General features: G+C 40.1%; 1 protein-coding gene and 1 pseudogene across 2 annotated transcripts in view; one reads left to right on the top strand and one right to left on the bottom strand.

Annotated features, from left to right (window-relative positions):
- Lclat1 (lysocardiolipin acyltransferase 1) overlaps nt 1-13,550 on the bottom strand; it is a 129,470-nt gene that overhangs the window by 57,979 nt on the left and 57,941 nt on the right. For both annotated transcript variants that reach the window (XM_055627370.1, XM_055627378.1), the window contains exons 2-3: nt 13,315-13,483; nt 7,288-7,486 (exon numbers count right to left, since the gene is read on the bottom strand). In XM_055627370.1, coding sequence (XP_055483345.1) covers nt 7,288-7,486; nt 13,315-13,479 — 364 coding nt within the window. In that variant the 5' untranslated portion in view covers nt 13,480-13,483. The remainder of the gene's footprint in view (nt 1-7,287; nt 7,487-13,314; nt 13,484-13,550) is intronic.
- On the top strand, nt 293-1,227 carry LOC129691314 (forkhead box protein H1-like; annotated as a pseudogene).

Raw genomic sequence — 13,550 nt, 5'->3', positions numbered from 1 at the left:
ACACACACACACACACACACACACACACACACACACACACACACACACACAATTTAAAAATAAGTATCAATAAACCTTTATAAAAAAAACTGATGTATATTCTAAACAGCTTCCCTCCAATAATATGCACTTGAATTTCTCTAAGTATATTATGTGTGATATAAATGCTCCAAAAACTATTACTCATATTACATGTCCAATTGTTTAAAACGTTCAGCTCTATTAAGCTTAGAGTCCGTCTACCCTGAGCACCCTCTTCGGCCAGGACCCAGCCCAAGGCCACCTCCCTTGCATGGGGCCTTGCAACAACTCTCATCTCAGGCCTCCAGGTGCAGAGTCTGCTTTTAAGACCCCCAAGAGGAAGAAGAAATACCTACAGCAATACTAGCCCACCTACACCTATTTGGCCTCGATCACCTTAATAATTCAGGCCACACACTTCGGCAGGCTGAAGCTGTCCTCTTCTTCAGAGATAAACACGAGGGCTGGAAGGACTCTAACTGGTGCTTCCATAGGTGATCAAGGACCATGCAAAGCCCCAGGCCATGGGCAACTTCTGGACAGTGGACATGAGCCTGATTCCAGCAGAGGTGCTGTATGTTTGGAACACTGTCTCCCACCATCATCCAGGGAGGGTTTCAGCATCAAGTCCCTGCTAGGAGACCCTGGGAAAGAATCAACATGTCCCTAACAAGGTGGGCTAGCTGGACAGAGCAGCCCAGCTCAAGCAGGCACCTGGTCTAAGGAGGAAGAAGAGGTGTGCACTGTACCCTCTAACTCCTCTGAGAAGCCTCTGTGGCCCCTCTGCTCCCTTCCTGGGCCCATAGTAGAGCGAGTTTCCAAGGGAAGTCATCAGGCCTTCTCCCCTTTCCACAGAACAAGGCACCTGGCCCCTCCACTTACTACAGGGTTCCCCAGATCCCATGGGAATGCCCAGGAAGGGGAGCAGAGCTTCCTTGTGGGGACAGCTATCCACCTCTTACTTGCCCATCTACACTCCTAATGCAGTAATGCCCTTGGCCACACTATCTTCTTCCACCCCAGTGCCTGTCCTCAACCAGTCCAGCCTATTGAAGCATAGGTACTGAATCCAAGGGTCCGAGGACCTCCTCTGTGATCTAGATTCCCATTTCAGAGAATAACACCCAAAAGAGCATCTATGTATGATGTGTGGATCAGCCGCCCTGGGACCTGGCTGCTTCTGCCCCAGGCTGGTTCCTTTCCTAGTATAGCCTGTAATATTTCAAGGCAGACAGGGGCTGCTTCTCTCTTCCACTTGTGGATATCATTTTGATGACGAACCAGAGCTAGGGGTAGGCCCACAGCAATCGCTTTAAAGCAATAGACACAGCCTTGCTGAAAACCCACAGCTTCAATTGGATTACTCCAGAAAGGGTTTTGCCTCTGCTAGGTAAGACGGGTCTGGCCAACCATGCCTTGGACTCTCCACATAAAGGACTGGGTCTGCAGAAGCAGGGCCCAGCCTAGAGCAGTGCTTCTTTCCTCGATCCCACCTTGTCAGGCCCTCATCTCTCCATCCCTCTGTCACCACACCTTTCTGGCTCCAGGCTGGGGGAGGGAGAACCAAAAGTGAGTCCAATGTGAAGTCTTGCCCTCCCTCAACTTTGTGTGTAGGAGGTAGCACCTTTTGGGGAAAGGGTTAAGGAATGAAAGACTAAACCCTACATGATTTAGGTATGATGAAAGTAGGGGAGAAGTTAACAGTAAAGAAACTTATAACATTTAAAAAAAAAAGTGTACAGTTTCTTCAAATGTGTAACCCTGATATACTCTTAGCCTGGCATACAATTTAACTGAACTAATTTTCCTCCCCAGGGTACCTCCTCACACACCACACACACACTCCAAAAAAATTACATATCCAAATTCATTTCTGCCAAGCAACTCTGGCAAGCAAACTACAGAATCAACCATTACAGATACTTATTTTCAACTAGCAACAGAACTGACGATGTGAACTCATCTATCGTGTTCGTCCCTTAGGAAGCAGAACTGCTCACCATACTTCATTTGTTGATTTTTATAAAACTTTTAAGTCATGACAAGCAGTTAAGCCAACAATGAGCATTCCACAGCATGGGGAAATGGTGGGACACACATTATCCACAGTGTTTATGGCTGTCAGTAACAAAAGAGCCAGCAACAAGTCTAGACCTAAACAAGTTAGGCTTAAGTCTCACACATAAAATAAGTCTGGCCCCAAGGCTGGCTCCAAGCCCAGGATGTCACATCCTAGCTGCCATGCCCTCCTCTGTTTGTGTGGACCTTTCCTCTCTTTCGTGTCTTGTGGTTTTCCTTTCTATTCCCTGACACATTTTAATATCCTGTATACTGTTTTAACAGGCTTGATCTCTGTATTTAAGCTACAAATTTAAAGTTGTCAGCTGGGCATGGTGGACACTCTAATCCCAAGCTCCAAAGGAGCAATATGAGGTATGAGGATGTGTGGAGCCCTGTGCTTCTGTTTGTACCAATCTGGAGTAGTGTCTTTAAGAGGGAAGGGAATGGAAAGGAAAACTTCAGGGCAAGAAATGTTTCTGTATCTGCCAAAGATTCAGGGACTTCAAGCGGTACCGGCTTCTGAATTTTCACTGTGTCTTCTGGAAAGCAGATCCACGGTGGATGCTGTGAAGCACCCCCCCCCCCCTTCTATTATTTTGCAAGGCCTTTTTTCAGTTGTTTTTTAAAGATTACCTTTGAAATATCATATTGTTTTTTCATACTGTTTTGATTTCCATAAAGACTCTAAGTACAAGTTGAGTGGGCTTTGTCTTAAATGCTTGGCATCAGAAGTGGTTTATTTTGTGAATTTTTTGTAGAAGTGTTTCATATACATAATGTAACTCAAGTCTAAATACAGAATTCACCTGATGTTCATATAAATGTTACACTCAGAGTGTGTAGTGATTTTAAACAACAGTTGCATTGATTTTGTATATCTGATAACACTAAGCAAGTGAGGTGAGGGTAGAACATGTTTAAAACTTTGAGACTTTAGGGCACTGAAAACTGTGTATCTTCGGATGGGGTATGTCAGACCACCCGTAACCACCCGATCTTCAATTGCAGTCCCCTGGCATCACTGTGGCCTCATTTTGTTTGTCTTTATTTTCCTTGTAAAAGCACTATGAAAACTTTATTACTCTGCTTCCTGATGTCATTCTCTTTTTCCTCCATGTCCTTCTTTAATTCAATGGGTTCTCATCACATTTTATCTTATTTTCCGGTCAATTATCATCCTTTGTATTCCTCATTCAAAGTGTTTTATTCAAATGCTTCCATCATAATATTGAATTCATTTTATAGTGTTAGGGGGGTTCTGAATCTGTTATATACACATCTACAATAAATAATTAAAATGAAACTAATTATATCCCAATTAAAGAAAAAAAGGTAAAACCAATCCCCCAAATAAAAAGTTAAGGCATCCCTATGTGCAGATGATGATTCTAAGCATAAGAGTCCCTAAAGATGCCATGGGAAAACAAAGCTGATATACCACTTTCAGCACAGTGGCAGGATACAGTACCAACATATAAAAATCATCTTATGTACCAATGACAAACACATTAAGAAATAATTCCATTCACAATAAACTAAAAAAAGAAAGGAAGGAAGGAAGGAAGGAAGGAAGGAAGGAAGGAAGGAAGGAAGGAAGGAAGGAAGGAAGGAAGGAAGGAAGAAATCTTGGATAAAAGCTAACTAAAGAAGTGAAAAAAATCTCTAAATAAAAAGAAGGAAAACACTGACAAACTGAAAAGCCTCCCCATGCTCATGCATCAAAACAATTAATTGTAAAAACGGCTGTTCTCCCAAAAGCAATCTATAGATTAAATAAAATCTCCATCAAAATTTCAGCACCAGAAATAGGAGGAGTAGGTCTTAAAATTCATATGGAAGCACGAAACACAAAACAGATATTCAAAGCAATCCAAAGCAGAAAGAATGACGAGGGAACATCTGATCTTAAGTTATACTGGGGAGCCAGAATAATAAAACAGCATGGCACTGGCACAAAAAGACATACACATTAGTGGAACAGAATAAAAGACCCAGATACACACACACACACACACACACAAACACACACACACACACAAACACACAGTTACACCCACTTAATTTTTTTACAAATATGCCAAAATGCACACTGGAGAAAAGACAGCCCCTTCAACAAATGCTGCTGGGTCAACGGCATCCACAAGTAGAAGAATAAGACTAGATCTTTACCTTCCACCTGCACAAATATCAACTCCAAATGGAAAGACCGCAGAGGAAAAGTAGAGAAACCATTTCAAGATAGAGCCATAAGTAAGTACTTCTCAATAGGACTCCAGCCCCTTACCAAAAAAGATCAACAATCTAAACTAACAGGAAGGCAATCATGAAACTGTTCTGTCCATCAAACAGCACAGTTAAGTGAATGAAGAAACTACCTACATAAGGAAGAAAATCCTCACTAGTGCTTCACCTGATAGTGAGTATATAAAATACACAAACAGTCTAAGAAAAACAAAACAAGAAAGCATATAATTCAGTTTTTAAAAATGTGCTAAGGAGTTGAACACACCATTCCTAAAAACAGCAATACAAATGGCTAACAAATATTTGAAAACATGTTCAACATCCTTACACAAATATATAGAAATTTAAATGGATTCCACTCAATCCAGCTAGAATGTTTATTATCAAGAAGACAGATGACAACAGATCTTGGTGAGGATGCAGAGAAAGGGAGACCTTCATTCACCACTTGTGGGAATGTAATGTGGTGTAGTTGCTATATAAACCAGTGTGGAGGTTTCTATAAAACCTAAAAACAGAGCTTCCAAAGACCCAGTTATACCATCCTAGGCACACATATACAGGACTCCATATCCCACCACAGAGAGCCTTGTGCATCCATGTTCACTGCCGCTTTATTCACAATAACAGCAAGAGAATCAGCCCAGATGTCCATCAACTGATGAATAGCTGGAGAAAGTATGGTCATATACACAACAGAAGTTTATTCAATCATAAAGAAAAATAAAATTATAAAGTAGATGAAAATGGATGGAGTTGGAAAATAATGTATTAAATAAAGTAACTCAGGGTCAAGGACAGAGCACCACATGTTCTCATATGTAAACCTAGATTTTATTTTATGTATATGTGCATTTATAAAGAAGTAAATATGTAAGGAGTCCAGAAAAGCTAAAGATTCTTTAAAGAGTAGTAGCAGAATGTAGCAGAATGCATGCAGTATGAAAGCAGGAGTAGAAAGAGGAGGAGAGAGAAAGATTTAAGTGGCTGGAAGGCAGGAAGAGGGGGAAAAGATGGGTGAGAAGAAGGGTCAACCAATATATATATATAAAGAAAAAAGGAATTCTGATTCTCAATAAGCTAATCACAACATTTTTCAAAAATGTTTGAAATAGAAGTACCTGTGTGACTGAGTAAATCAGCTCCCAGAAGCCACAGCTTATTAAACAAAAACCCTAGTGCAAGGAACAGCCTAACTCTCTCTGAGTTTTTAGGTCAGTCAGTGAAGCCACTCAAGCCCCCAAACAATATGGGTAAATGTCACTCAATTGGCTCTTCTCCAGAAACAGAGGCAAGAACCTATTGTTGAGTATGTGTGTGTGTGTGTGTGTGTGTTTGTGCAATTTGATTTGATGCCTACTTCCTAAGATGGAATGCACATGTGGAACTGTAAACTAATCCAAAGTCCATGGCTAGAAGGTCAGAAACCACAGTGAGAAAGCTACTGCTATTGTTTTACTAAAGGGATATGATGTGTCTTAGAAACTAAGAAACTGTTTTCTAAGTAACTATATTTATGCTGATGTCAGCTCTAGTCAGAGAAGCTTCTTGTTCCAGAGAGCCATGGTGACTGTGGGAATCTGTAACTGGTATTGAATCTTGAATATACAATCAGAAAATGGGACAGCTCAAGTATCCCTTCAAGGCTCAGGGAATACCATGAAAAGAGCAGGAGAAATCTAACAGTGACAAGAAGGGACTGGCACTGTGAACCACTGCCTGTGGAATGGCACGACTACTATTCACAGCAGCTGCGATGACCTCCCTAAGGCGGGGCCCAGTTATACTCTCTGACGGAACAGGAACGTCTCACGGGACTCTATCCCTTGTGGGGATTTATATGCACAATACTTGCTTGGAGGAACAGGCATATTTTTTAGCAGTACAGCTACCGGTAAAGTATTTACACTCTTTTGAGCAAACTCTCACCTATGCTCCTGTAAATGATTTTTATATTTGGTCACACACACAAAAGACAGGAAAAGTAGAAGGTGGCAAGTCAGGGTAGGGTTAATGAGAGTAAAGTTGAGAACAGGGTGAATATTATCAAAATACAAATGTGTATATTATATGTATATGTATGTATGTGCATATATGAACAAGTCATGATATGCTAATAAAAATATTTTAAAAAGAGAAAGAGGCAGAATGCATCTGATCTTGCCTTCAAGAAAGAGGTCCACTGTCAGAAGACTCAAGCTGGCATGGTGGAGCACTGCACTCCTAGCATGTTCGAGGCTGAGAAGCAAGGAACTCGCTCACGTTTGAGGCCAGCCTGAGGCTGTCTCAAAACACAAACCCAAACATCAACAAAGAGACTAATAACTAAGTAACACAGTACAGGGCATAAGGAGTGTGAGGAACCCAGAGGAAGGTGCGATCAAGCCACGGCCGTAGGGGAAGCTCCTGGGCTTGTCCTGAGGCAGGCAAGCTGAGGACAGAGTAGCTAATTTTGGACTTCTGACCACCTGAGAATGAGTTTGTGTCGTTTTAATTTGTAAATGAAATTTTTTAAAGAAAGTTACCGATCAGCAGTGTACGATGACACACACATGTAATCCCAGAACTTGGAGAGGAAGACACAGGTGGTTCTCTGCAAGTTCGAGGCTAGCCTAGTCTACAAAGCAAGACCAGGAGAGCCAAGGGTACACAGAGAAACCCTGTCTTGGAAAAAAAAGAAGTTAACAACTATTAAATTCATATTCTTCAATGTAGTGGCTCTAAGAATGATCTACTTCCTTGATATTAGTTTATTTTCTCTTCTAGAGTAAGATATTTTTAAAATAGAGATTAAGATAAAATCACCACAACAACACCATAAAGATAAAAAGAAACTGGAATTATTTTTAGCTTCATGAGAAAAGCTGAAAATAATATACAGTTCAACTTACCTCATTTTGTTTTAGAGCACATTACATACAAAATGAGTTAAGTACTTAAAATAATATACGAATAACGTACCAAATCCAGGAACACTTTTGAGACTGGATTTGAGGCAAATTTTCTCCAATCTGAGGTAGCTGAATCTCATTAGACAATTCCACAGGAACATCCAGTCTACTCTCGTCCGATGGTTCATGATAATGACACTCCTTTCTCCTGGTACAAATGCATCACCTGTGATAACTACTTTTACACCAAACATGGTCTCCAACAATGCCTACAAAAAAATAAAAATAAAAATGCAGATATAGAGCAACTTAATTAGGGTTTTCAGGTTAAGAAGCCAGATATAAAATTATTCATAACCATGTTTATAACTTTATTAGATATTTACTATCTTTTTCCTTCTTGCTAACCATATCATGACTATGATATATTGCTTTTATAATATCAAAAAAATGATGACACTTAAAAAACTAAACAAAAAGCAAAACTTTTAGAACTTTAGAAAACTTTAGAAAAGCAAAACTGATCCAAAGTAAATGATTTAATTGTTTTTAAAAAGTTACTGCAAGTTTCCATAGGTAAATGTTATCCCTATGACTTCTAACATTAAAAACAGTTTCCCATATTCTTGCTTCTGTAATAAATTGGGGGAGAGGCTTTGATCTAGTATAAACTACTATCTACACTTCAAATCTCTTTCACTAATTTTATTTCTGGAAGTTTCTTGATAGAAAAATATCAACTAGTAAGGCTATCCTCCCCCTCAGGAGGAGGTGATCAAAGAGCCAGCCACTGAGTTCATGTCACAGACAGTCCCTGTTCCCTTACTAGGGAACTCATTTGGAGACTAAGCTGCCATGGGCTACATCTGTGCAGGGGTTCTAGGTTATCTCCATGAATGGTCCTGAGTTGGAGTAGCAGTCTTAGAGACCAATGGGCCCAGATATTTTGGTTCTGTTGGTCTCCTTGTGGAGCTCCTGTACCCTCCAGGTCTTCCTATCTCCCCCTTCTTTCATAAGATTCCCTGCACTCTACCCAAAGTTTGGCTGAGTCTCAGCATCTGCTTTTATACCTTGTGGGGTGGAGTCTTTCAGAGGCTCTCTGTGGTAGGCTCCTGTCCTGTTCCCTGTTTTCTCTCTCTTCTGAGGTCCATCTCGTTTGCCTTTCTGAGGATTAATCATCTTACCCAGGGTCCTCCTTCTTGCTTAGTTTCTTTAGGTGTACAGATTTTAGTTTAATTTCCTATATTATATGTCTAATATCCACTTATAAGTGAGTATATACCATGTGTGTCTTTCTGCTTCTGGGTTACCTCACTTAGGATGATCTTTTCTAGTTCTCACCATTTGCTGGCAAATTTCATGATTTCCTTGTTTTTAATTACTGAGTAGTATTCCATTGTGTAAATGTACCACAATTTCTGTATCCATTCCTCAACTGAGGGATATCTGGGTTGTTTCTACCTTCTGGCTATTACAAATAAAGTTGCTATGAGCACGGCTGAGCAAATGTCCTTGTTGTATACTTGTGCATCTTTTGGATATATGCCTAGGTGTGGTATAGCTGGATCTTGAGATAGAATTATTCTTAATTGTCTGAGAAGGCACCAGATTTATTTCCAAAGTGGTTGTAAAAGTTTACATTCCCACCAGCAATGGAGGAGGAAAGATTCCCCTCTCTCCATATTCTCTCCAGCATGTGTTGTCACTTGAGTTTTTGATCTTAGCCATTTTAATGGGTATAAGGTGAAAACTAGGGTCCTGCCATAGAGGCAGACAATGCAGACAGTCCAGATGAGACCTGATAGGCTAGGGTCAGATGGAAGGAGAGAAGGACCTCCTCTATCAGTAGACTAGGGGAGGGACATGGGAGAAGAGGGAGGGAGGGCAGGATTGGGAGAGACCAAGGGATGAGTCTACAGCACAAAGTGAATAAATTGTAATAAATAAAAATAAATAAAGAAAAGTATTGTGAGCCAGGTTAAAAAAAGAAGACGACAACAACCAACAGAGCCAACAAAGCTGGGCCCATGGGGTTCTGCAGAGACTGGTGTACCAACCAAGAACCATGCATGAAGAGGACCTAGACTCCCTGCTCAGATGTAGCCCATGGCAGCTCAGTCTTCATGTGGTTTCCCTAGTAGGGGCAGCAGGGGTTGTCTCTGACATGGACTCTGTAACCTGCTCCCTGATCACTCCCTGCAGCCTTGCCAGGCCACAGAGGAAGCGGATCCAGCATTCCTGATGGGACTTCATAGGCAAGAGGTAGATTGTGGCAGAGGAGCTCTCCCCCTGTCTGTGGTCTAGGGGGTGAGGGGTTGGAGGAAGGAGGTTGGGAGAGGAGGAGATGACGAAGGGAGCTACAATTGGGATTTAAAGCGAATAAATTATTAAAAAATTAAGTGAAAAATAAATAAATAAATTACCCCCCCAATATGAACTACTTTTCAAATCTTTAATTATATATTATTGAGTTAAAAGAAGTACAAAATAAGATTCTACTGGGTATTTTTAAGGATATAAAGATAAGATTATTACATAATTTTTCCCAAAGGAATAATCAAAAACATAACTGAATATAGCATTGAAGAAACTCATTTTTTCTGTGATAATCTTTTGTTACTCAAAAAGAATACATAAAAACTAAACTGCCCACTAAAATCTTTCAGCCTACTAGCTACAGCAAATGAGTACTCAAATGCTCGCTGAGTTTATTAAATTAACATTTCTATACCTGTGAATATAATTTAGAATATAATTTAGAATATAATTTAGTAAAGTGTGTATTACAAAGTAGAGTTCTTCAAAAGTGAGCAAGCATGCTCCCCTCTGCCCCTACGCACCCTTTTCACTTTCCTTCCTTATATTGCCCAGAACCTGGCTCAAGCTCCCTCTACCACAGCCAACCAAAAAACAGTACGTATAACTATTCCCAGCTTCAGTTGTAATTTCAAACTATTTATATGTAAATCCTGCTTCACTTCCTATCTAATGGAGAAAGGGTTGAGCAAAGGAGGTTAAAAGCTAAGAAAATCAAACCTCTCAAACAGCTTTAAGTAATTCAACATTGAAAGTAAATGAACTATGACTATCTATGGTAGCATGAAACACAGAGTTAAAAGAGAAGCAAAAAAAAAAAAAATATATATATATATATCATATATTTAAATATCCACATACAAGGCTTTCTATAAGAACAGGATACTTTAGAGGAAAATAAACACAGTAAATAAGAAACTATTTAACTGGTTGTATTCATGACTACTTCTTCCCAAGAAGAGGACACTGGAGTTAGATGGTGAGGTAGAGCTGCCACTAGGGCTGACAATGCTGGTTCTTGCCATGCTTAGCAGGTACCATTACTCCAAGCACCACGGAGACTGGAGGCTTCCTGAGGCTTACTGGCTTCTAGTCTGAGAAAATGTGCCCCCCAGCTTCAAAGAATAAAACCCTACCTCAAAGCAATAAATGAACAGTGATAAAGGAAAATACAAGACATGCACTTCCGTGCATGCATCCCCACACACACACTGACACGTACATGTAACTCTTCATTAACATGGGTTTATGTTTATTAACTTTTCGACGTTTTTTTGTTTGTTTGTTTGTTTAAAAATTAAAAGCTTTATGGGCTGTTCATGGTAGCACATGACTTTAATCTCAATACTTGTGAGACAGAAGTAAATGGATTTCTGTTTTTGTGATATAACAAAGTAACAGTCGACTTCTGTCCCATTTTTTTAAAAAAAGGTTTTTGTATAAATGAGAGTAGAATTGACAAGGTTTTAAGCTTACAATTAGGTAAAGGACTGTCACCTCCACAAGGTGGCTATCCTCATCTGTCCTGTTACATTTCAAGAATCTGGCTTCATACTACTTATATCCTGAGAACTTTGGTGAAGCTGAGTTTAAAGATAATAAACTAATTTGTTTGCCAGAGTACAAGAGAGCATTTACTCTGTGGTATGGCTACTTTTTAATTATATTTACCAAGGTTTACAGTTAAAAAGAGAAAAACAATCAGACAATGGTAGCCTATGCCTTTAACTCCACAACTGGGGAGACAGAGGCAGGGGAATCTCTGTGAGTTTAAGACCAGCCTAGTGTACAAGGCTAGTTGCTGGACAGCCAGGGCAACACAGAGAAAGAAGCCCTGTCAGGGGCTGGGGGCTGTTTTTTTTTTTTTTTAATATGCAGTTTGCTGAGAATGGAAGGAGCTCAAACGAGTTAAACCTTACAGCCAGAAGAACCACCTGACTCTGTACTGTGACAAGAGGATATGTGCCTGGAGGAAAAAAAAAAAAAAAAAGACTTCTTATGAAAAGAAAATTTTACATGAAAAGAGACTGCCTGAATGGGAAACGTAGCTGGAGCTGTTCCCCATGTCTTGAAAGCAACTGTCTGGGAAAATGGTCCCCAGTGTCAGCACATGGAACCTGAGAGCTGCGCTGTATGAGGACCAGGTTACATCTCAAGCTGGTGAAGAATGTGACAGCATTGTTCACATATTAGTGGCTTTTCAGGCATGAAAGATGCAAGACTGAGGAGGTCCTGGAGCCCACTTCGGGGAGCAGCTGAGTCACATAATATATGGCAGGGACAGACTCCCTGAAAGGAGTTGCTGAGTGGACACAGCGTGAGGCTGTGAAGCTGTGAAGGTGAACCTAAGTTTCTATGGAGACCGAGGATGTTGAAGATGTCAGAACCTTTTTCAGAGTATTTTATCATAGAATAAGAAATCAACTAATATAGCAAGTGACTGGGCAAATTACTGCACGCCTAAAAGTCTCTATTTCCTTCTCTGTAAACTGCTGATAATGGTGGTGCCTGAAACAAAGCCATCCTCCTTAAGCATTTAGCATATGTGTCAACAAACTCCCCTCCTACCCATCCTGTATAGTCCTGGAACTCACTCTGTAGACCAGGCTGGCCTTGAACTCAAAGATCCACCTGTCTCTATGAGTATTGACATTAAATGTGAGAACCACCACCACGTGGCTGCTATTAGGTAACTTTTAAGAAATGTCTATTCAATTCATGTAGAAAACCCACCCCAAGCACCATTTCAGTAACTACTGAGTCAATCTGAACCTGAACCCCAGCAACTGCATGACACTCATCCTGGGGGTAGGTGCTCCGCCTGCTGTCTCAGGGGAAATAAGCAGCTCAATGTCAATGAAACAGGATGGAAAGGATCCTTTACTAATTACAAAGGAGTGTTTCCCTTCTTGTTTTCTTTTTCAGATATTAAACTTATTGCCTCTACCAAAAAGACTGCTAAGCCCAGCAGCCTGAGGAGAAAGAAGGGATAGCTGTTGCTGAGGAGAAAGGACTGGAGCAATCCCTAGCAGACTAGCCAAGAAAACGACAACCATTCAGTGCCCACTAGTTGGCAGCAGCCTCCTTCTAGGAGGGAGGAGCCAGGACTGGGAACCAGCTCAAGATCAGGAGATGCACTCAGAGCAAGTATAGACTGCCATATGCCCCAGGGCTCTACTGACCACTGTGTGTGCACTTTGAGCTTACACATGCTGTTTACCTCTTCTTCACATAGAAATCACATATCTTGATCTCTTTTGTATGTTCTTAATTTTTGTAATTACTGGAAAGAACTGAATCAATCACATCTCTGTCATAAGTTTAGAAAAATGTTTACTATTAGAATCTTCATGGGGCAGGTTACATTTTTACTAAAATTTTTTTCATACAGTATGTTAATATTCTTTCCCCTACCCTACAGAATCTTTATAGGTATCACTGCCTTGTAAAACAAAAATTGAAGTGCGGAATAAAATTTAATATGTAAAAATTCTTCGATATTTAAAATTTACATATTTTTCTACATATAAATGATACCCTTCATTATATGAAATATAAAAGAAAATTCATGAAGAGTATAAAAAGAAGCTCTTGATTTTCTGTAAGATTCTTTATAAGGGTTTGCTTTAAGGACATGAATATTTGTGTTTCTATTTTTTCTATTCTCCCCTTTCTTTTTTATGTCTAGTATTTCTTCTGAAAACCAGATCTCTGATGCTAACAAAGTATGAGATGTGCTATCTCAATACAAGCAGACAGACTTCTCTAGTGTGTAACTTACCACAGGAAGCGTGAGCCACATAGCCACAAGGCGGCTGCTGATCCAACGATACCATGACAGGTTTATAATCATCAAAGGTAAAATGGGACCCAGCATAAATATACTTCCCAAAAAGCTTCCCGCAAACAGGAAGAGTATAAAGTAAATCCCCCTCCATGACACCATGATTCTGAAAGAGAAAACAAAAACATATTTCATAAAAATATTTTATACTATGAATTTGCTGCTCCAATTCC

The sequence above is a fragment of the Psammomys obesus genome, unplaced genomic scaffold (genome assembly GCF_907164565.1).
Source record: "Psammomys obesus unplaced genomic scaffold, mPsaObe1.curated_primary_1811, whole genome shotgun sequence".
In the NCBI taxonomy this organism is placed as follows: domain Eukaryota; kingdom Metazoa; phylum Chordata; class Mammalia; order Rodentia; family Muridae; genus Psammomys; species Psammomys obesus.
The sequence above is the reverse complement of the archived record's forward strand: the minus strand, read 5'-3'. Positions and strand labels throughout refer to the sequence as shown.